The following is a 23,460-nucleotide window of genomic DNA, read 5'->3' on the forward strand; positions in this document are numbered from 1 at the left end:
CCCAGACCTCTGACCTCCAGAAAGGTGAGGTAATAAATGTGCTGTTTTATGCCACTACGTTTTTGTAATTTGTTACAGCAGCCATTGGAAGTTAATACGTCATCTTCAGTCTTCCATCAGCGCCTGCCAGTGCACAGGGCAGTTTGGGAAATGTAGTTCCCTGCAATTTGGTACCAAGTAGGGTGAGGGTGGATCTGTGGACCAACGGTCAAAGGGCTGGCCACCTTCCCAGAGGAGGTGAGATCTAAGCTGAGACCTGAAGATATGATAGGAGTCACGCAGGAAAAGGACAGCTGGGTGAATGGGGATGGGTGTCCTGGGGAGAGGGAGGAACCCATGCAAGTCCGAGGAAGAGCGTGGTAGGTGCAGGGAACTGCAAAGCACTCAGCATGGGGGGAGGTGGGGCACTAGTGCCTGAGGAACCCAGACCCTAGCCCCAGGATGTTGGGGAAGCACTGGAGGGTTTTGAGCAGGGGACGATCACGGCCAGGTGTATTTTAAAGCTGCCCGCAGGCTGCTGTGAGTCCAAACAAGGGAGGCTGATGCCAGAAACCCAGGTGAGAGAGGCTGGAGGCTGGAGGGCAATGCAGATGGAGAGAAATGGATAGATTCCAGAAACAGAAGGACATACTGACAGGACTTGTCAATGATGGGAGTCCAGGATGACCCTGGCATTGAGAGAAGAGGCTGGGGGAGGAGCAGCTGGTGGCAAAGGTGGAGGAGGGAAATTGTCTTCATGTCCTAGGGCAGCCTTACCAAGTACCACAAACTGGGTGGCTTAAAACAACAGAAGCACGTTCTCTTGCAGTCTGGAGGCTGAGTCCAGAATCAAGGTGTCAGCTGGACTTCTCTACCTCCAAAACCTGCAGGGGAGAGCCCTTCCTTTCCTCTTCTAGCACCCGGCATTTGTCGGCAATGCTTGCCCACAAACCCTTGTAGGTGCATCTCTCTAATCTCTGCTTCCAACTTCACATGCCCTGTCTCCGTGTCCAAAGGACACCAGTCATACTGGATTAAGGGCTCACCCTAATGACCTTATCTTAACTTGATTACATTTGCAAAGACCCTGTTTCCAAATAAGCTCATATTCACAGGTACCAAAGGTTAGGACTTCAAGACACCTTTTAGAGGAGACACACTTCAACCCAAATCAGAGATCAAGACCTCATTTCAGGATATGAGAAGCCTGGAGTGCCCTGTGACGTCCAAGTGGAGATGCTGTGTAGACAAGTGGACATACAGGATAGGAACTCAAGAGAGAGCTAAACAAGAGACATAGATCAAGGAGTCATCGGCCCATGGCTAAAAACCGGGTGAGGGGAGCACAAAACCATAACAGCTGGGGAGGAACCAGGGCCAGGAGAGCATCTGAGGAGGGGGTGGGGCTTGCCTGGCTGAGCAACCAGACAGGAAAAGAGCATTTAAATATTCCAAAGCCTGGAGCAAGCATGGGTTTCTAAGATGCGAAAGAGAACAAGGAAAGTGATGCAGTGCAGGGCAGAGTCATAGGATGCTCTCAAGCCAGGAGGGGAACCAGGGCCACAGCATCTGCCTGTCCTTTCTCCAGGCCTCTCTGTAGGCGTCTATTATGTCTACATGGGCAGAGGGAACGGGTGTTGGGATGACCCTGAGGCTTCTGGCCTGGGGTCTCCACACTCCTCCCTCCTGTGGGCACCTGGTGCCCGTGGCAGACACAGGGTTCCTAATCTTGTGCCCTCTTTGCCAGTTCTCAGGATGTAGGTTTCTACCTTAGACCATCTGAGTAGATGCCACGGGACCAGTGGTTCTCAAAGTGGGGTCCCTGGGCCAGCGGCATCGACATCGCCTGGAAGCTTGTTAGAAAAGCAAATTCTCAAGCTGCCCTCCAAACCTACTGAATCAGAATCAGGGTCTGGACATTTTTGTCTTCACAAGCCCTCCAGGGGATTCTGGTATTCTGAAGTTTGGGAACCATTGTGCTGGACCCTGAGATATTTGAAGGCAGGAATCCTACTTGTTTCTCCCCCAGCACCGGACTCAGTGCCCGGTCTTCAGTAGATACCAACAGGTACTTGTTGGGGGGATGGTGGGTGAATGAACAAATTCAAGGTCACTCATCTCTGTCTGACCCTATCCTTTAATGTCCTTCACACGGTTTCTGCTTCCGCTGGGATGTGGGTGCCTCCCAGGCCAGTGCCAGGGGGCTGCAGGCCTGCCAGGTGGCAGCAAATGGGACCTACTTTGGAGACCTGTGCCCCACCTGGGGCAGTTACCTGTGGGTGCAGTACCACTGCCGGGAAGGTGAGTCCCCAACTTGCCTGGGTGTGGGAATTTCCTTCTTATCTGTAGCCCTCCTTGGAGCAGAGGGTGCAGCTATCCATGGGGGTGGATCTGCTCAGTACTGAGAGACCTCCTCACCCAAAACTGCTGCCCTGTGGCTTGCCCTCCCCACCTGGCTTAGCTGCAGGGTAAAGCATTTGAGATTCAGTTGCAAAACAAGCCATCAAGCCAGAAGTTGAAAAACAACTGTTTTAACCCCAGGACGCTTCAAATTAAATTTCATGGGGTGACCCAATAAACACAACAGACAAAACCAAGATTACTTGATTGGAAGGGTTCCCACATGCCACACGCACTCAGCCACCACCCTCCCTGTAGACTGCCATTTTAGAATGCACAGGAACTTTTACAAATCTAAAAAAACATAAAAATAACCCATATTACCAAACTTTATAAAATTTTATAAATCAAGAAGGAAGAATCCCTCCCTTCAATTCAACAATTCTACTCCTCATAAAGAAACTACTCAATTGTTTAGAATAAATTCTTCCCTGCTTTTTTTTTTTTTTTTTTTTTTTCGGTACGCGGGCCTCTCACTGCTGTGGTCTCTCCCGCTCGGAGCACAGGCTCCGGACGCACAGGCTCGGTGGCCATGGCTCACGGGCCCAGCTGCTCCGCGGCATGTGGGATCCTCCCAGACCGGGGCATGAACCCTTGTCCCCTGCATCGTCAGGCGGACTCTCAACCACTGCGCCACCAGGGAAGCCCTCTTCCCTGCTTTTTAAAGTGTTTTCATAGACATGGCTGTGTATGAATGTATATGTGTATGAATGTATATGTGTATGAATGTATATGTCTACAAATCAATTTTTTTCACTTAATAATATATCCTGGACATCTCTCCAAGTCACTACCTTATTCTTTTAATGACTGCATAGTATCCCATCATAAGATTATGTCAAAATTTATTTAACCCGTTGCCCTCTTTTTAAAAATTAATTAATTAATTTATTTTTGGCTGCTTTGGTTCTTTGCTGCTGCACGCAGGCTTTCTCTAGTTGTGGTGAGCAGGGGCCACTCTTCATTGCGGTGCGCGGGCTTCTCATTACGGTGGCTCCTCTTGTTGTGGAGCACGGGCTCCAGGCGCACGGGCTTCAGTACTTGCAGCACGTGGGCTCAGTAGTTGTGGCGCACGGGCTTAGTTGCTCTGCGGCATGTGGGATCTTCCCAGACCAGGGATCGAACCCGTGTCCCCTGCATTGGCAGGCGGATTTGTAACCACTGTTCCACCAGGGAAGTCCAACCTGTTCCCCTCTTGATGGACATTTTGGTTGCTTCTGAGTTTTTGTTGTTATGGATCACTCTGCAGTGCTCTCTTGTGCATTCTTGTGCATATATCTTGACATACGCCTGGGATTATTTTTAGAGGAGAGATCCCTAGTAGCGGAAATGCTGGGTCACAGGGTACGTGCATTTTAAATGTTAGTAGACATTGCCACATTACCCTCCAAGATGGCTGTATCGAGTTCATTCCTATTACAGTGTGAGTGCAAATTTCCCCTCAAGCTGGGACACCACATTATGCCATTGTCCAACCAATTAATCGGTCAGAACGGCAAATTCTACCGAGTCCGTGAGTAATGGTTCAAGGAGCTCTGAAGGGGAAAGATGAGTCAGAGAAGGTTGGGGTCCCCAGGGGCCACCCAGGAGAGCGAGGTCCTTGGGGACAGGAGGAAGAGGGCTGCACGGAGGAGAGGGTGCAGGAAGAGGGGGTGGCACTCGTTTGCAGAACACACTGGGTGGAGTAAGAGTGAGCAGGGTGTCTTGTTCTCTTTTCTGGGAAGGGAGGCCACATGGTTTGGCAGCACTTTCCGTGTGGTGGTTTCGCTCCTGGACAAAGGGCGCCCTTGGAGATCTGCCAGTTGCAGACTTGCTGTCATCAGACAGACGGGTAGCTTAGGGGTAGGGGGGTGAGTTGGGTCTGGCTACCACATGGACCAGATTTTCTGTCCTGACTTTGATTTCAAATATCTTGTCCCTTGTGAATCGGTGGGTTCTGATCACTGTCAGTTTCTGATTTCTGAAGGGAAGGACTTCATCCAGCGGTATCCCCTGCCCCCCAGCTCCTGCCTCTGTGCCCAGAAGGGCCTGCTGCATCCTGAATTTCCTTGGATGATCATGAACCCGTACCAATCAGGACCACGGTGGCTTTCTGACCAGCTCAAGAAAGTCCTTTTCATTTGCATTCAGCTTCTTACATATTTTCCCTTCTCATTTAAGTCAGAAACCAGAAGACTGTGCTGCACCAATCAGCCCATGGCTGGGTGAACCGCCACAAATTCTACCCCTCACCCCATCCTCCAGGCCAACTTGTGAAGCTCAAATTTGTAAAATTTAATGTGCACTAAATTGCTAACGATGATTCATCAGCCACCCTAGCCAAGGAGATTTTCCTAAAGGTGCTTTGCCTTTTGCCTTTTTAATCATTATAAAATACACTTAGACAATCAATGGATCCTGGTTAAATAAATTAGGGTACATTGTGCAGCTATTAAAGAGTATAAGGCAGCTCTAACTGAATTCATATAGAACAATCTCCAAAATATTCTAAGTGAAAAAAATGCAAGATGCCAAATAGCGAACAGAGCACCATTTGTATAAATAGAAAAGTATGTACATGCTTGTGAGTGTGTAGGTATCTCTGGAAGGAGACCCAGGAGACCGGTAACAATGGCTGCCTCTGGGGAGCAGAACTGGGGGACTGAGGGGTAGCAGTCGGGGAGGGCTTTCTTTTCACTGTAGACCCTTTTGTACACTTCAAATTCTGTATCTGGGTCATGTATTACCTAGGAATGAAAAAATTCAAAAGAACTTTAAAAAGTAAAAATTTTAAAACTTTAAAAGCCCCACTAAAGATAAAGGTCAGGTAGATAGAAGAAAGTAGGTTTTAAACAGAAACATCTGCTTTGCAATGGCAAATGGTATTTTGAGTTTTGATGTGCAGGCCTGAAGCTGATGGTGTGCAATGAGAGTTTCATCTTTTTTTTTTTTTTTTTTTTTTTTTTTTTTTTTTGCGGTACACGGGCCTCCCACTGCTGTGGCCTCTTCTGTTGCAGAGCACAGGCTCCGGACGCACAGGCTCAGCGGCCATGGCTCACGGGCCCAGCCGCTCCGCGGCATGTGGGATCTTCCCGGACCGGGGCACGAACCCGTGTCCCCTGCATCGGCAGGTGGACTCTCAACCACTGTGCCACCAGGGAAGCCCGAGAGTTTCATCTTTGACAATGTCACCATCGCCCTTACATGGCTCCTCTGTCCCTACATTGGAAACCTGTCCTGTATAATTAATATGGAATATGGCCACACTTTCGATCCCTACTACCCCACAAGGTAAGAGGAATTTCTGAGCCTTGAGTAAAAATGTATCAGTCAGTTTCTGCTGCATAACAAAACACCACAAAACTTAGTGACTTACAATAATAGTTATAATTTTTCATGGTTCTTTGGATCAGCTAGGTGTCTTTTCTTGTCTGGACTAGCTCAGCTGGATGGCCTAGGAAGGCCTCATTCTTTTGTCTGGCAGTTAGCTGGATGTCAGCTAGTGGCATGTGTCACTCATAACCCAACAGGCTAGCCTAGGCTCATCTGCATGGTGGCACAAGAGTTTCCAGCAGGGAGTGAAAGCAAGGTCCAATGTGTAAGCATTTTTCAAATCACTACTTGTGTCACATTTTCTAATGTCCCATTGACCAGAGCAAGTTCCATGGCCAAGCCCACACTGAACAGGTGGAGAAATAGTCTCCACCTGTTGGTGGAAGGAGAGGCAGAGTCACAGTACAAAGGGGCATACATACGGGAATGGGAGGAATGGTGCTCACAGGTTTTCTCAATGGAGAAGGTCACTCAAACAGTCATGGAGAGCTGGGTCCTTTTAGCTCGGCTCTGCGGAATCTCCCGAGTCACTGTCCAAGGAGTCAGTAACGGGGTGAAGAAGATGCTCACCTGCGTGTACGAATGTTTTTTGTTGATAAGGATAATAAAAATAATAGTAGCAATATTAATAACAGTCCAGCTAAGCAGCTTTCACACCCAATCTCACTTAATCCTCACAACAACCCCATGAGCAGGAGCTACTCTGTCCTGAATAACAGCCACTCACCATATGAGCTACTGGGCCCTTGGAATACAGCTGCTCTCAACTGAGATGTGCTGTAAATGTAAACGCACGTGGGATATTGAAGATGTAGCTCCCTTCCCATGAAAGAATGTAAAATATCTCACTAAGTGATGTTTTGATACTGATTACACATTGAAATGATAGTATTTTGGATCTATTGGGGTTAAGGAAATAAATTTTCTAAATTAATTTCACCTGCTCCTTCTCACTTTTTTCAGTGTGACCATTAGAAAGTTTACAATGACACACGTGGCTCACACAGTTTCTGTTGGACAGTGCTGAACTACATAATCATCTTGTTTTACAGACAAAGCTATTGAGGCTTCAAGAGGTCCAGTAGCGATGCCCAAGCCACGCAGCTGGTGAGTGACAGCATAGCCAGGCAAGCCAGGGCTGCCTGGAATCAAAGCTCAGGCTCTTAGGCTCTTAGGTCCTGGTGGAGGACACAGCACGCAGCATCGGGGCCCAAGGGCACCAGACGCTGCATCCTCCAGGGAAGAATAGCTCCCCAAGCGGATGGCAGCTGAACACAATTCATAACATTTCGAAGTCCTACCTGGGCCTGGAATAAGCTCCATTCTACCCTGCTGGGTGCCCCAGCTGAAGGGGTGCCCCATCAGTTCCAGATCCTCCTTGGCATCTGGCTCATTTCAGAGAAATCAAGGATCCCCAGGGAAATCACGGAGGCTCATAAGCACCTCTCCTAACCCTGAAACATCTCTGGTTCTACTCTGTGTGGGCTAGAGGTTCTGAATTCAGCCCTGTGGGTGCCTGCCATTCCCAGAAGGCCTGGGTGGGCTGGGGCAACCCGGGGACCAACCCGGTCCACAGTCCAAATCTGATCCAGTGAGTGCGGATCTCAAACTCAGAAGTCCTCTGGGGTCTCAGGCATTGTGCCATGCCGCAAAATAAAATGTGTCCAGAGGCTGGGGTTCTTATCCTAGATATGATGTGAGACCCAGAGACAATCTCTGGGTTTCCATTTCCTTCCCTATCACATTTATATTGATGGCGATCTTAACTGTTTCACAGAGTAAAATGAGAAATTAAATATGAAGTTGCTTTGGAGAAAAAAAGGTTTAAGTGATAGAAATACCCATGGCATTATTCTGCAGGTTTCTTCCCGTTTGCTACCATTTCATCAATAAAACAAGAAATGCTGGGGCTTCCCTGGTGGCACAGTGGTTAAGAATCTGCCTGCCAATGCAGGGGACACGGGTTCGAGCCCTGATCTGGGAGGATCCCACATGCCGCGGAGCAACTGGGCCCGTGAGCCACAACTACTGAGCCTGCGCGTCTGGAGCCTGTGCTCCGCAACAAGAGAGGCCGCGATAGTGAGAGGCCCGCGCACTGCGATGAAGAGTGGCCCCCACGCGCTGCAACTAGAGAAAGCCCTCGCACAGAAACGAAGATCCAACACAGCCAAAAATAAATAAATTAAGAAAAACAAACAAGAAATGCTAAGTTACATAGTCTTTCAGCCCCCAAATTTTACACAAATTGCATTTGGCATAAGTCAAAATTGACTGACTGTAGCCCTGCTAAGTTCTTTAGTTACACAAGGACATTTCAGTAATATACAAATGTAGTTAAAAACTGGAGCAAATGGGACAAAATGCAAATACTTGTCCACTCTGGATGGTGAGTCCAAGGGTGTTTATCATATTACTCTCTGGAATTCTCTGTGTGATTAAATGTTTTCATAATCTAAGAGAAACAGCAATAAACAATGCTTTACATTTGCAAACCCTCTGGGCATTTGCTGTAAGTGAAAGCTACTGCATTTTCTTTTCTCTTTCGAAAGAAATAAATGGTGATACCCTCCACCATAACTCCAACCCGATAACCCAATTTTGTCTACTTTAAAGATCTGTTAGACCTTGAAACTACCCACTCATCTTCTGCTATCATTTTTATTAACATTGGGAGATATATTTCTGATGCTTTCTTATAAGCACTAGCAGCCTCAGAACTCAGTTTACAGTGTGGAAAATGGCATGAATTTTAAGTATACAGAAGTCACATACTTCGTGCAAACGTCACTATGCTTTTTTAAAATGTGTTTGTATGGACTCCTACTTTTGCTTAACTCCTCATTAGGCTAACAGGTGAATTTTTCAAATCGGACTCCGTCTCCATCCTAGATAAATCACATGAGCTAATGGATAGGATTCAACCTCAAATAGAAACAGCGTAAGAAGTCAAAGGATTTCTCCTTTAAAAGCTCCTTCTAGCCTTGCACTCCCCATGTCTTGTGTTCATTTGCATGGCAAGCTGTTTTGTTTCTCTGTTTGTCGTGGGAAACTTTCTACATTTCTGAAATTATATTATGTGCCTATAGACACAATTTGAATAAAGTGAAATTTGTCCAAGTCCAGCGTTGGGTAATTCAGCGCCACCTACTGACAGATCTGGGTATTGCCATAATTCTTGGGTCTTTATTTTGAGTCACCTCTGGACAGAGCTGAGTCTGGGGGACCTCTCATTAAATTGTAACATATTCACGTCAAGTATCAAAGCAGTGTATACAAACCAGTAAGTGATGGAATTTTGAACTAATTTTTCAACTTTTTATTGAGGCATAAGATATGTATAGAAAACTGCACAAAAAGATACAGTTCAATTAATTTTTAGACAATAAACACATCCATGTAACCGGCACCTAGATCAAGAAACAAAACATGACCCAGTACCCAGAAATCCTCCACGGGCCGCCCCCCCACCAAGGATACTGATTTCTAACATCATCGACTACTGTGACCTGTGTTTGAAATTTTTATAAATAGAATTGGAAAGTATATTTTCTCTTGTGTCTTACTTCTGCTCAGTATGTTTTTGAGATTTATGCATATTGCTGTGTATAACTGTGATTTCTTTTTTCTCACTGCTGTATATCATTCTGTTGTATGAATATTCCTCAACTTATCCATTCTAGTGTCGATACGCATTGGGGTGGTTTCCCATTTGTACTATTACAACTTGTGCAACTGTGAACATTCTAGTACATGTCTTTTCATGCACATATGTACACATTTCTGTTGGGTTTATACCCAGGAGTGGAATTCCTGGGTCATAGGATCATTAAATTTAAGTTGTTGTCTCCATTGCTTTGTACTCCAAGCACAGCTTCTCTTTGTTGGCAGCAGTTACTAAACCACTTTGCACTCTTTGCTCTTGGGTAAGATCACTGGGTGACAAATCAAGAAAAATCCATTTCTCTGCTTTTTAGTCCTGGGCAATTTCAGTTGGCACCAGAGTTTAGAAAATGGAATAAATTGCTTCTTCCAGACAGATTGCTGAAAAACACGTAGGATTCAAGGCCATCTTCACATTTCTACAGTTAGTTTCCTTGTTCTGAAATCTACATGGTTTGATATTAATAATGGCCACTCCAACATTCTTTTGATTAGTGTTTGCTGTTACATCTTTCTTCCATCCTTTTACTTTTTTGTTGTTGTTGTTAACTGTTTTCTCAAAGTGATTATTTTTTAAAATTTTTTATTGGAGTATAGTTGTTTTACAATGTTGTATTAGTTTCTACTGTATAGCAAAGTGAATCAGCTATACGTATACATATATCCCCTCCTTTTTGTATTTCCTTCCCATTTAGGTCACCACAGAGCACTGAGTAGAGTCCCCTGTGCTATACGACCATCCTTTTACTTTTAACCTATCTATATTGTCATATTTAAAGTGGGCATCTTATAGACAGCATACAGTTGAGTCTTGGTTTTTTAAAATCTCATCTGGCATAATAATTGGTATGTTTAGACTGTTTACAATTAATGTAATTATTGATGTAGTTAGATTTAGGTCTACTATTTTGTTATTTGTGTTCTGTTTGCACCCTCTGTTTATCTTCCCCCGTTCCTCTCCTTTCTTCCCCTCTTTTGGATTAGTTGAATATTTTCAGCATTCCATTTTAGCTTACCTATTGGCTTTTGGGGTTATTTTTCTTTGTATTACTTTTTAAATAGTTTCCTTGGGGATTACAACATACATATCTAACCTTTCACAGTCTACTTAGAGTTAATATTTTCCACTTCAGGTAAAATATTATGGCCTTACCAGCATATAGTTTCCTTTGCCTGCCATCTTTTATGTTACAATTGTCAGTTGTAGGATGTTTACATACATTGAAAAGCCCTTTCAACAGTCATACATATATTAAAGAACTTAAGAGGAGAAAAATAGGCTACATTTACCAAGATATTTACCTTTTCTTGAACTCTCCCTTCATTCTTGAAGTTTCGAGTTTCCCTCTGATATCATTTCCCTTCAGCTGGAAAAACTTCCTTCAAATTGCCTTTTTCATTTTTTTAAAAAATAAATTTGTTTATTTATTTATGGCTGTGTTGGGTCTTTGTAGCCGCGCACGGGCTTTCTCTAGTTGTGGCGAGCAGGGGCTACTGTTCGTTGCAGTGCACGGGCTTCATCATTGCGGTGGCTTCTCTTGTTGTGGAGCACGGGCTCTAGGCACATGAGCTTCAGTAGTTGTGGCGCACGGGCTCAGTAGTTATGCCTCATGGGCTCTAGAGCACATGCTCAGTAGTTGTGTCACACGGGCTTAGATGCTCCACGGCATGTGGGATCTTCCTGGACCAGGGCTCGAACTGCACTGGCAGGCAGATTCTTAACCACTGAGCCACTGGGGAAGCCCAAGCATTTCTTTTAAAGTAGATTTTGCAGCAACAAAGTCTCTTACAGAATTTCTTTATTCCTGAGAATGTCTTTATTTTGATTTAATTCCTGGAAGATATTTTTGCTGGCTACAGAATTATGTGTTGACAGCTCTTTTCTTTCAGCACTTTGAAGATGTCATTCACTGTCTCTGACCTCCAGTTTCCAAAGAAATCTACAGTCATTCAAATCACTGTTTTCTCTACATGTAGTGTATCATTTTTTTTCAGACTGATCTCAAGATTTTTTTTATCTTCAATTTTCAGCACTTCACTATATGTGTGGGCAAGGTTTTCTTTAAGGTTTTTTTTTGTTTGTTTTCATTTGTTTGTTACATTTGGGGTTTCACAGAACTTCTTGAATCTTTAAATTTACGTGCTTTGTCAAATCTGGAAAGTTTTCAGCCATTATTTCTTCAAATATATTTTTCTACAGCAACCTCTTTCTTCTCTCTGGTGCTCCAATAACACAAATGTTTTACCTTTAGATATTGTTACACAGATTGCTGACATTCTGCTCATTTTTTTAATTTTTAATATTTTTTTCTCTATGTTCTTTAGATTGGATAATTTCTCTTGCTCTGTCTTCAAGCTCACTGACTTTTCCCTCTGCCATCTCAATTCTGCTATTGCATCCAACCAATGACTCTTTTATTTCAGACTGTGTTATTCATTTCTAAAATTTCCACTTGGCTCTTGTTAATAGTTTCGGTTTCTCTGCTGAGAATGTCTAGCTTTCCATTCATTTCAAGAGAGTTTCCTTTTACTTCATGGAGCATAGTTATAATAGTTGGGTTAAAGTCTTTGACATTTTAATATCTGAGTCACCTCAGGACTGACATCTACTGATTATGTTTTCCCTTGAAATTTGGCCACATTTTCCTGGTTCTTTATGTATCAGGCAATTCTGGATTATATTCTGAACATTTTAGGTAGTAGGTTCTGACACTCTGGGTCCTTTTAAGAATACTCTGGAAAATGTTAATTTTTTCTTGTCTGTTTGTTTTGTTTTAGCAGGCAACCAACCCAGTTAGGTTCAGACCACATATTCTGACTTGCCTTCTGTGAGCAGTGGTTCCCATTCCAGTTCAGTTTCCAAAACCGTCAGGGTCTGTTCCATTCATGTGCCACTCGGGGTGCTGGTTTATGTTGTACTTTAGTCCAAGAGGCCTTTGCTATATTTCTTTGGGTCTGTTCTGCACATGTGCAGTTTCTGGGTGAACTCATGATTCATGCTGGGCCATACACAGAATTAGGGAATCATCATCTCTGCATCTCTCCTTTTCAGGACTTTCCCCACAATCTCCAGCTCCCACAGGCCCCTTTCCATGGATCTTCTGGATAGAAAGATCAGTTTTCTCTTAGGGATTTTGGGGTCTGCATCACCCCACACAGTCAGTGAGGCTCCAAGAGAGAGGACAGCCTGGGGTAGGTACAGGAGAGAAAAAAAAAAGACTAACACAAAACAAAAGTGGGTATTTCCTTTGTAGTCTCAGACTCACTGGGGCCCTTTTTCTGGTCCTCTGGCTAAACAGAGGGTGTTTCTCTCGGGGTTTTTGTTTTCTTTACTCACTGTGCAGTACCATGACCCAGACTACCCTCGGGACAAAGTCAAGAGATAAAGGAGATTAAACAAACAAACAAACAAACCCCCCCCACACACAAAAAAAAACCCAGAAAGAAAACAGGAAACTCCCGTCTTTATGGACGATTCTTAAAGTTTTGACTTTCACCCGCAATCTGCCTACTGGTTTTTACTTTTCAGAGTCCTTGGGTAGTTTCTTTTTGTGTTCTGCCCAGGTTTTTAGTTGTAATTAATGGAAGAAATAGGCTATAGTGGGCTAACTCCATCTTGGCCAGCACCAAGAATCAGGTTACTGTTCTCCAAGCTTTATCACAACTGTATCCATTTGTAAACTATTTCTCAAGCCCTCACTATGTGCTAGGCTCTGTGCTAGATGCCAGGTATAAAGGGAGAACTAGACAGACACTGTCTGCGCTGACAGCTCCACAGGGAAGCATGACAGTGAATAAGCGAGCACAAAAGGGGTGAGTGTCACCTAGGAGAAGCAGCAAAGCTATGGCAGTTATAAAAGAATCTAAGAAGACGGCCCTGAGGAGGTGATGTTTAAGCTGAGAACTGAAGGAAGAACAAGCGTATGAGCAAAGGGATGGGCAAGAGGCTTCCCTGTAAAGAGCACTTCTGGGCCTTGGGGTGGGGAAGAAGTGACATGTTCTATGAACTGGAAAGAGGTCTGAGCTACCAGTATAGTTACAGAAGGGGAGTGTGGCAGGAGCTGAGGAGGAGGACAGGAGGGGAGGTCACATGAATCTTTTGGGGCCATTTGAGGGATTTTAAATTAGTCCCCTTGGGAAAATGAGAAGCAAAACATACTCGCAATTTTGATATGTTTGGACTCATCCCATTTTACAAATGGGGAAAACAAGGCTCAGAAAGGTAGGCTGGGGCATAGTATTTTACAGATGAAGCAAGAGGCCCAGAGAGGGGGTGCATATGAGCCACAGAGGGAGAAAATGGCAGACAATGGACTTGCAGCCAAGTATTCGACTCCCTAATTAGTCAGAGCTATTTCTTCCATTTCTCACCTGCTCCAGGAGTCTCAGTGTAACCTTCACAAACACAGAGAGCGTGGCTTGGTCGTGGACCATCTTTTTCTTCATTGTTTTTTATCTTTGCAGAGCGGGGGAGATGTATGGTAGGAGTGCACACAAGCACACATGTGAATGCGCGTGTGTGTGAGCCCAACACTGGTAATGTTTCTGACCGTTGTTGGCAGTTTGTCCAGCAGCGTCTTCCACCAGTTCACAGCCCCTGGGGAATTCACTGTGTTTGTCGAGTGTACAACCAGCGAGTGGAACGTGATAGCTCAGAAGCAAGTGACGATGTGAGACAAGATGGAGAGGCTCTGTGTGACTGGGTGTTCTGGCCTGTCCACATCAGGAACCAGCCCTCTCTCCTGGGCAGTCTTCAGGGACCCTCTGTGGATTCAGTTGGAGCTTGATGGAGGTGAGTCTGCAGAAATGGTCAAGGTCAAGGCAGCCTTGATTTGCCCCCAATCTATCCATCCAGCTCCCAGGCTTCAATAAGTACTAACAGCAAACACTTATGGAGTTAGTTTCTTAGCCACTCATTTATTTAGTACCTAGTGTATACCAGGAACTGGTCTAAGTGCTTATATAGTAGCCCACCCAATACATTTTATGGAGGAAGAAATGGAAGGAAGGTTGAGAAATTTGGCCAAAGTCACAAGGCTAGTAAGCTAGTGAGAGCAACCATCCTTCTGAAGACCATTTGCATGCCCCTAGTCCCATCACAAGACTTGGACTTCCAAGCCATTCCCTGTTGGGGGCATGTGAATCTCAGCACAGCCAGCATCGACCAGCTTGACACAATCACATTGCCCCCAGTTAGGGCTGATAATCAACTACAGCAGCTGTTATGGCTGGTGTCCGTGCTGATAGCTCACAGTTTCTCTTCTGATTGGTCACAGAGGCCATTCTGATTGGCCATCATGTCCATTTTGATCAGTCAAGGTATCCATTCTGATTTGTCATGGCACCTATTCTGATTGGTCATAGCAATATTTCTCATTGGTCACAACGTCCATTCTAATTGGTCACAGCATCCATTCGGATTGGTCACAGTGTCCATTCTGATTTATCAGAAAATCATTCTACTTAGCTGGTGCCCATGCAGTTTCAGTTGTTAAATATTTTGACTATCACCCCTTCTGTCAATAGACTCTCCCATCCTCACCGAAGGCAGTATCTTTCCTCAAGGCACAGGTCCAGTCTGAGATCTGGACAGAGACCTGTTGATATAAACTGAGTGGCACAGAGCTGTGGAGGTGAGGACATGTCTCAGTCCAACCTCATACCACCCAGAGCCTCACTCAGAGCAGTAACTTCATGGATCTATAACGGGACCTTAAACACAGTGCTTGGGGCTCCTTTCTGTTCTGGTGTGCTTGTTGGCTGAAGATAGCTTGCTAGGCGCACCTGGAAAAACTTAAGATAATCTTTTTTCATTCTACAAACATAATTGAGTGACTACTCTTTGTCAGGTATGGGGGGAGGCAGCAATAAACATGAAAGTCAGGGCTCCTGTTCTCAGAGGGCTTATGTCAACACCATCAGCAGCAACAGTAGCATCACTCAAACAAGAAATATACTAGCTTGGTTTCTATTGGAAAGAATCTTAATTTAGTGGTTTAAATCATATTTTTTAAGAGTCAACCACAATATTTAGCATCCAGTTAGGATAACCAGCCCCAGTCCGTAAGGGAGCCCATCTTAATGTGAACAGGCTGAGTTCTCTCGTTGGGCAGGGTTTCAGGCAGTTAGTCATGGAGATGGAAAGGGCTTCACTGCTTCGACTTAAGACAAGACTGGAGGCTAATTCTCATGCATGAAAACCAGCCACACCCTTAAGAGATGCTACCTTTTGAGCCTTCCTCGCCACAAGGATATCTCTATCAACAAAATGTTCTGAGGTTTTTACTACAAACTTTTAAGTTTACGGTAACACATGCATAGTATAAATAATTAGAGGGACTTCCCTGGTGTCCAGTGGTTAAGACTCCGCGCTCCCAATGCAGGGGGCCCAGGTTTGATCCCTCATCAGGGAACTAGATCCTGCATGCTGCCACTAAGAACCCGCACGTGGCAACGAAGATCCTGTGTGCTGCAATTAAGACCCGGCGCAGCCAAATAAATAAAATAAAATAAATAAAATAATTAGAATATGCAGGTGAGCAGAGAGGGCCCTGAAAGAAAAATCACTCATGAACCCAATACTCAGAGATAATCCGTTTTAATATTTGGGTGGGGAGGATATATCCTTACATATGTCTTTATATCCATATCTATGTCTATATGTGGAATCTGACTTTACAACTGGAGTCTGAACTACCTCAGTATAATCTACTGCATGACTGACATTCTTAAATGTGTCTTACTCCACCTAGGAACAGGGGTGACTTACACTGTGCTGTCAGGTAACACAACCCTGGCTGAGTTCACCACGCAGAGGGGCCCGCTCCCCTACAGTGTGACCCTGGATGGAGCAGTCCAGCAACGGATGGGCCCAGGGATGCACCACTTGGAGATCTGAGCCACCAGCAACATCACCACCTCTGCCCCCTCCAGAAACATCACCATCCACTTCGTGGAGCCCCTGTCAGGCCTGCAGGCCTCCTGGGCTCTGGCAACTTGGAGCTTGGACAGGACCTACTAGTCAATGTCTCGGCGGCTCACGGTATCCCGGAGAGGCTGAACTTTGAGGTGGCAGGACTCAATGCAACCTTCTCCCATGAGAAAGAGAGCCTTGGGGGGCCATTTGGGACTTACCACGTGGCAGTTCCTCTTGAAGGTACTTGGAGTTTGTGGCTCCCCTTCCAAACCTCCCTCCTCTTCCCTTCCTGACTTGGTGTCCAGGGTTCTGCCAGCCAGTTTTTCAGTGTGTCCCAGACAAAAAGATGGTTCACAGCATCCAGCCTGGGTCACAAAATAAGGAAGAGACAGATATTACTTGCAGTTATAGAACTTACAGTCACAGGGATTCTCAACTTTGGCACTTCTGACATTTGGGACCAGATAATTCTTTGTTGTGGGGACCGTCCTGTCCACTGTAGGATGCTTAGCAGCATCCCTGGCCTCGACCCACTGGGTGCCAGTAGCCCCAGCCTCCGAGTCATGACAACTACAGATGTCTCCAGACATTGCCAACTGTGCCCTGGGGAGCAAAATCACCCCCACTGAGAACCACTGGAAGAGAGCGGGAGTACTTGGATTTCTTCCATCATTTCTAGAGGAGAATGTGTTTCGGGAAACTGCAGTCCACGCCCTGCGGGGGAGAGATGGGTAAAAACTAAAGGGTGGAAGAGAGAGAGGGACAAGAGAGGAGGTATCAGGAGGCTGCCTGGAATAGAGATAGGGCAGCAGACCGGCTGGCACCAACCAGGGCAGGAGGCCACAGCTGACGTGCATTTAGTCTGGAAAGAACAGAGTGTCTCTGAGGGCAGTGTGGTGAGGTCAGCAGGCAGGAAAGTGATGAAGGTGGCAGAGTCTCCAGCCCACCCAGGTCCGCTACCCTGGACCTCAGAGGTGTGTGAGAAAGGGGGTAATGATGTGCAGGTATGGGCTACCATGCCCTCAGCAAGGGATGTGGCAAAAGAGATGGCAGAAGGAACGACAGAGTCAAGAAGAGAAACATCGCAATTTTGCCAGGTACCAAAGGTACAGTTTGGAACAGGAAGAATCTGGAAATGAAATGGAACGACAATGGCAAATATAATAAAGAGGCTGTAATTCAAATTAATTTTTGTCTCCTATAAAAGCTACTTGGTAGGAGGTAAGAGATAAACTCTCCATACACCCGTGACTTTGGGGCTCTCTCTTAGATGATAAGCAGTCTTCTCCTCCCCATGAGAAAAACAGACTGGACACCTCCAGGGATGAAGGGAGTGAGGGGGGAAGGACAGGGAACCAGGCAGGACAGGAAGGTGCTCACTTGGTGGCGCTGGCCTTGCTCTCACCGCCCAGCAGATGTTTGCAGCCGCCTCTCGTAGGAGCTTCCATGGGCTCTTGAGGCTCATAGACAACTGACAACTATAGATGTCAGACAGCTACAACTGTCTGAGAATAAGAATTCACTCAGTCCAGGGCTCTCCTGTCACCAACAGGGTCCCTTTCTCTGTTCTCCTCGTTCTCTCTACCCTCTCCACCGCCAAGGCTAACATCTGGTCCTTAGAAAATTCTCACCCAGTCCTTGGCTGCTTCCAGCCGACTGTAGTCATTTCCCAAATGCAGAAATGCTGCCTTTCCTCTCTCCCCTTCCCTCTCCTCCACCCGTCATAGATCATTCCAAGGGCATGAGTAAGGAACCTGTCCATGGGGGTTCCCAGCCTCAAAGAACACATACCCAGCTCACCAAGGGCCCTCTCTGAAGACCTTCTCTCCAGGCTTGAGAAGAGAAGAAGGTAGCACCCACCACCTCTTCCCCATGAGGGAGGCAGGGGGGCGGGGATACTCATGTAGCAGCGGCTCTCTCCAAGTCTTCTGACAAATCCTCCTCTCCCCTCCCCACTCTCTCGACCCTTTTAAAACCGTGTAATTGGCCTCCTTCTGCTGGAATCTCCTCTCTCATCTGGCAAATGAGCACCTGCTCATCCTCTGAACTTCAGCTCTAGCCCCTGCCCCACCTCATTAACCATTTCTTTCTCCCCCAAGGTAGAAGCAGACCCCCAACCCCATGCCCACACTGCCTTCCATGCCGATTCCCACACTGGAGTGTCCCACATGCCTACTAGACCATAAGGCCTTGAGGACAAGGACCATGTTTCATTCATCTCTGTGTCCCCAGAGCCTTGCACCATGCCTGGCATACATCAGGGATACATTAAATGCTTTGATGATGAAAGAGTCAGATACTGCCATCAGAGGACTGGAGAAGCACAGGCTGGGAGAACTCTCTCAGAGCAAGTTAAACAATTTATTACAATGCCCATAATTCTCCACCCTTTGCATTGCAGGCACCTTTCTGGTCACTGTGCTGGTGAGGAACGCCTTCTCAAACTTGAGTTTGAAAATTGGAAGCATCACTGTCACAGGTAAGAATTTTCTGCAAGGGGGTATAAAACTTGTGACCAGGAGTTTAGGGCATTGCACTTCCTCGGGAATCTAGTGAGGGGGCCCTCAAAACAGAGCTTTGAATGCTTATTTTGTTTCACAGATATTAAGAATTCTCTGGTTACTCTAAATAGGCAATAATGTAAGCAACAGAACATCCAACCATTGATACAGAATTCTAAAACATTCGAATTTGTATTAGTTGCACTGCTTTAGGCTTCAAATAATAGAAAGCCCAACATAAGTGGCTTTAAGTTCAAGTCTTATTATCTTACATAACTAAGAAGTTAGTTCCCAGGTTGGTTCAGTGGCTCAGTGTCACCAGCGAGGACCCAGGCTCAGTCTGTCATTCTGCTCTGCCATCCTCAGAGATTTCACTTGGTCCTTAGGCTTGTGTCTCATGCAATCAAGATGGCTGCCGCAGTTCCAGACATCACCTGTCAACCCAGCATTATCCAGCAGCAGCAGAAACCCATGTCCCCCTGTGCATCTCTTTATATTAGGGAAAAAAGTCTTTCCCACTAGTCCCCAGCAATCTTCCCTTTAGATACCATTGGCCAAAGTTGGGTCAGGTGCCCAGCTGTAAGGGATGCTGGGAATCCAGCATTTTTAGGCTCTGTGGGAGAAGATGGATTCTGACAGCCAAGAGGAAGAGCAGGGTATTGGCTGTTGGTAGGCAGCCAATAGTAGATGTCACTGTCTTAAAATTCACCTTGACTGTGTTTGCCCGGACTTTTGAGTAGCAAGAGAAAGAAAAGAAGTTCAAAATGGCTCAAGCCAAAGGAAATTTTATCACTCAGAAAATAAAAGTCCAGGGTTTAGGCACAGCAGGATCCAGCCACGCAATGTCTTCGGAAATCTGCCTCTCTCCATCTCTTTGTTCTATGTTGGCTTCAGTCTGACTCCCTCTTCCCAAGTAGTAGCAAGATGGCTGCAGGCTTCAGTCCTTAACCCCAGAGGAGAAAGAGCATCTCTGTGTTGATATTTTCAGAACAAGTCCTGAGGCTGCCTCTCACTTGTCTAAGCTTGGTTCATGGTCCCTCCTAGACCTGTTGCTGAGACCAGAGGGCAGTGGTACTCAGGGCAGACCAGGATCACACGTCCACCCCGGAACATGACGTAGGACCAGATTCACCCAAAGGACTGAGGGTGGGGAGGGATGGTTCCCCAGGGAAAATATCATCTGTCAGTGCCATTATCAAAAGAAGGGGGCGTGGATGCCTGGACGGGGGAAGAAAATATGAGATGTCCGTTCTACTTACTGTCCACAGTCCTCCTAGGAGTTTCCACGTATGGAATTTGAGGTCCAGGGAGGTTAATTGACTTTGCAAAAGTCACTCAGCTAATTCATGGCAGGATCAGGGTAGCGACAATTTCTCTGGATTTCTTCATTCAGGGTTATTGGACCATCTTCCTTCTTACGGTTAAGAAAGATCTCTGTGTCTGGCATTTTAGCTTTGTTTTGTATGATTTTACAGACCTTCAAACTTATCATTGTGAGAATAAGAATTCACTGAGAGGGAATTCTTTAAAGATCAGTAATACCCTGATCTTAAAACATCCAAGTCACCAGGGCCTAGCGAATCACATGGAATGACCAACCCTAAGTGCTTAACTTAATCACTACACTTTAATTAGATATTAATCAAACTCACATTTCAATATCTTCAGAGCATATCAGCTGAGAGTACCTTTTCCATTTTTTTTAACTTGACACACTAATATTCTTTACAGATGAATAGATGACAAAGCACTAATATATACAGCACAGCATTCAGTCCTCCTGGAGCTTTGAGAAATAAGGGCTGCCTTCAGCCTTCTTTACGGATGAGGCACCTAAGACTCAGAAAGAGTAACTAACCTGCCGAGGTTCGCACAGCCATTAAGACGCCAATGAATGGATCCAGAAACACACCATGGCGTGCTGAGTCCAGCTCCTACCAGCCTGCCAGAGCTGGTTGTGCCCATATCTCCCACTATGCATTCAGTGAGGTCACCTTGGTATCCTGAAATCTGCCTGTATGGGAACATTTGCACCACAGAAAATAGCATATGAGATGAGGGCTCCCCACCCTCACCCTTCAACTGGCAGGTAAACATTAATGGCGAACAGCTGCAAGTCTGACCTTAATCTTGTTCTACCTGCCATTGGCAGCTGCCCGCCTCTTTCTTATCCGCCAAAGAGGTGTCTATAGCCCAGCGGTGAACATGACGGTTTTGCTTTTGACCCATTTCCTACAACCTGAATATTCTCTGCGTGTCCCTAAACCATTTCCAAAGACAGGCAGATACTCCCAGGGCATCCTCAGCGTACCCTCTGACTCTGCCCTTTGGTGACCTTATAAACACCACCAACGTCTGACACCCATCCCTACTGTGTTCATAGCTCCCTTCAGTCTCCAAGAACCACCTGGAACAAAGGCTCAGGAAAAGAATGTGAGTATTTTTTTTAAAACACTTAACCTCACAAGAAAAAGATGTCTAAGTACTCTGTTTTAGTTTTGAATTTGGGCTTTTTGGTGCTAACAGCAGAGCACTAGCAATCACTGAGGCTTCTTCTTTTTAAAAAGAAACCCAGAGGGATTGAAATCAAATGAAGCACGTCCTCTAACCACAACAGCAGCATGTTATAAATCAATAATAAGTTATCTAGGATACGTAGATATCTCTCAGACATCTTGGAAATTAAACAGCACACTTCTTAAAAAAAAAGATCAATGGGTCAAAGAAAAAATCACAAGGATATTTTAAAATATTTTAAGTGATAATGACAACACAACCTATCCAAATTTATGGGATACAGCTAAGGCAGTGCTCGGATGGAAATTCATGGCTTTTAATGCTTATATGAGAAAAAAGGCCCAGGTCTTTTGGTATTTATAGCAAGACTAAGTCTTTGACTCCTTGCTCTTGACATTGCTCATGCATGCATTTATTCAATAACAAGATTTATTGTGCCTCTACAATGTTCAAGGATTGGTATTAGGGGCTGGGGAAACAATGGTGAATAAACAGATGTGGTCCCTGCCTTCAGGAAGCTTAGCGGGTGAGACTAACTCACAAGTTAGCATATAATTAAGAACTGTGATGCATCTAACTAGAACCAATACAGAGCAGTGACAGCAACTAGCAGAGGGTGGACTAGCAAATGTGATCAGACATGGGCTCTTGAGAGGTAACATTTAAGTGGGGACCTGAAGATAGGACAGCCAGCCATCCTGGAAGCAGAACAAGAACTGTCTAGGTATGTAGATGAGAAGGCCCTGAGGCCTGCTGTTGGAGGCGGGGAGGATGTAGAAGATAATAGAGACGGACAGAGGCCAAATCACATGGGGCCTCAGGTGCCAAGGCAAGGGGGTTGAGCTTTATTCTCAAACCAGAGAGACCCCTGGGGACTGAGTTCTGCCACAGCCTCCTGTTATTCCCAGGACAAGCCCTCTGGGCCTGAGCTGTTTAACAGGTCTAACCAGAACTGATCCTGGAACACACCACATGCCTGCCAACCCCTTTCCTTGAATCCACGTGCTCTCCATCGTTGCCCCAGCTCGCCCTCACTCCTCCTCCTTCCCCGGCTCCATAGCCCTGGGGTCCTGTCCTCTGGGAAGCTTGCCCTGACACCAGCTGTCTGCTGTGTAGAGGTAATAGCTCCGCGCTGTCCTCTGCTCCAGACACAAGAGGAAGCGCGTCACTCGTTTTTCTCATCTGATCCACAGCAGCCCCAGGAGTCAGGAGTCAGACACTGTCAAATCCTTAGGGGGAACAGGCGTTCTCAACCTACTTCCTCCCTCATCTATTATCACGATCCCCTGAGCCCTCTCTACTGCAGCAGTTAGCACTCTGCATTTTAATTGTTGGGTTCCTTGTCTGTCAGACTAGGTATAAGGGCAGGGGCTGGCTCTCTATTCCTCTATCTCCAGGCCTCAAGCACTGGGCCTGGCCCAGAGCAGGCTCTGTTCATGCAGCTGAACGCATGATGAACCCTTGGCACCCAGCCCGCACTTGGCCTAGTCACTTACCCAGTGATCCATCCCCTGCAGGCTAGGGGGATCAGACAGGTCTGTCTCCACTCCATGCCTCACACTGTGGCCACCCCTGGCACAGACTGCTCTGGGGCGCAAGGTGGGGTGCCAGCTGTGGAGGGCGTCTCACCAGCCAGCTGCTTTTTCTGCAGAGAGATAGAGGGGATGTGGAGCTGTGCGTGGAACCAGGTCAGTACTTGGATCCTTTCACAACAGTGACTCTGGGCTGGCCAGATAGTAACAAGGACTTTCGCTTCCAGTGGGCATGTGGTAGGTGACCTTAGAACTCTGAACCGTCCTATCTCACCACGGAGTGATGGACAACGGTCAGCTTTTGCTGCTGTTTTTCTTAACCTTCACACCAGGATTACTCACGCTTGACGTTTTGTGTGCCTTGTACGTGCCAGAGATTGTGAATTCCATAGAAATGGGAGGTGGGTGGAAGCAGTGGCAAACCACGATGGGGGTGGCCCTGAATGCAGGCAACCAGGAGAGGCACTATCTGTAGAGAATTTAGGAACAACAGTTAAACCCTAAAACCCAGCCTGCTTTTTTATTGTCACCACAAACAATATTAGTGGTAAAATACTCCTCCCCTCTTGGACTGAACCCCTCTTTTAACCTCCACGCTCTTGGTATGCCACTGAGAAGATAGTTTAGAAGGAGGAAGTGATGA

At 45.9% G+C, this 23,460-nt stretch overlaps 1 protein-coding gene across 1 annotated transcript in view; it reads left to right on the forward strand.

The window, feature by feature from the left end:
* The window catches only part of LOC101332953 (polycystin-1-like protein 2), an 83,103-nt gene that overhangs the window by 7,636 nt on the left and 52,007 nt on the right, over positions 1 to 23,460 (forward strand). Inside the window, 8 exon segments of the mRNA XM_073796779.1 lie at positions 2,180 to 2,280; positions 5,292 to 5,649; positions 13,923 to 14,143; positions 16,104 to 16,334; positions 16,337 to 16,507; positions 18,669 to 18,746; positions 21,152 to 21,201; positions 22,937 to 23,054. Coding sequence (XP_073652880.1) covers positions 2,180 to 2,280; positions 5,292 to 5,649; positions 13,923 to 14,143; positions 16,104 to 16,334; positions 16,337 to 16,507; positions 18,669 to 18,746; positions 21,152 to 21,201; positions 22,937 to 23,054 — 1,328 coding nt within the window.

This window comes from Tursiops truncatus, chromosome 19 (assembly GCF_011762595.2).
Source record: "Tursiops truncatus isolate mTurTru1 chromosome 19, mTurTru1.mat.Y, whole genome shotgun sequence".
In the NCBI taxonomy this organism is placed as follows: domain Eukaryota; kingdom Metazoa; phylum Chordata; class Mammalia; order Artiodactyla; family Delphinidae; genus Tursiops; species Tursiops truncatus.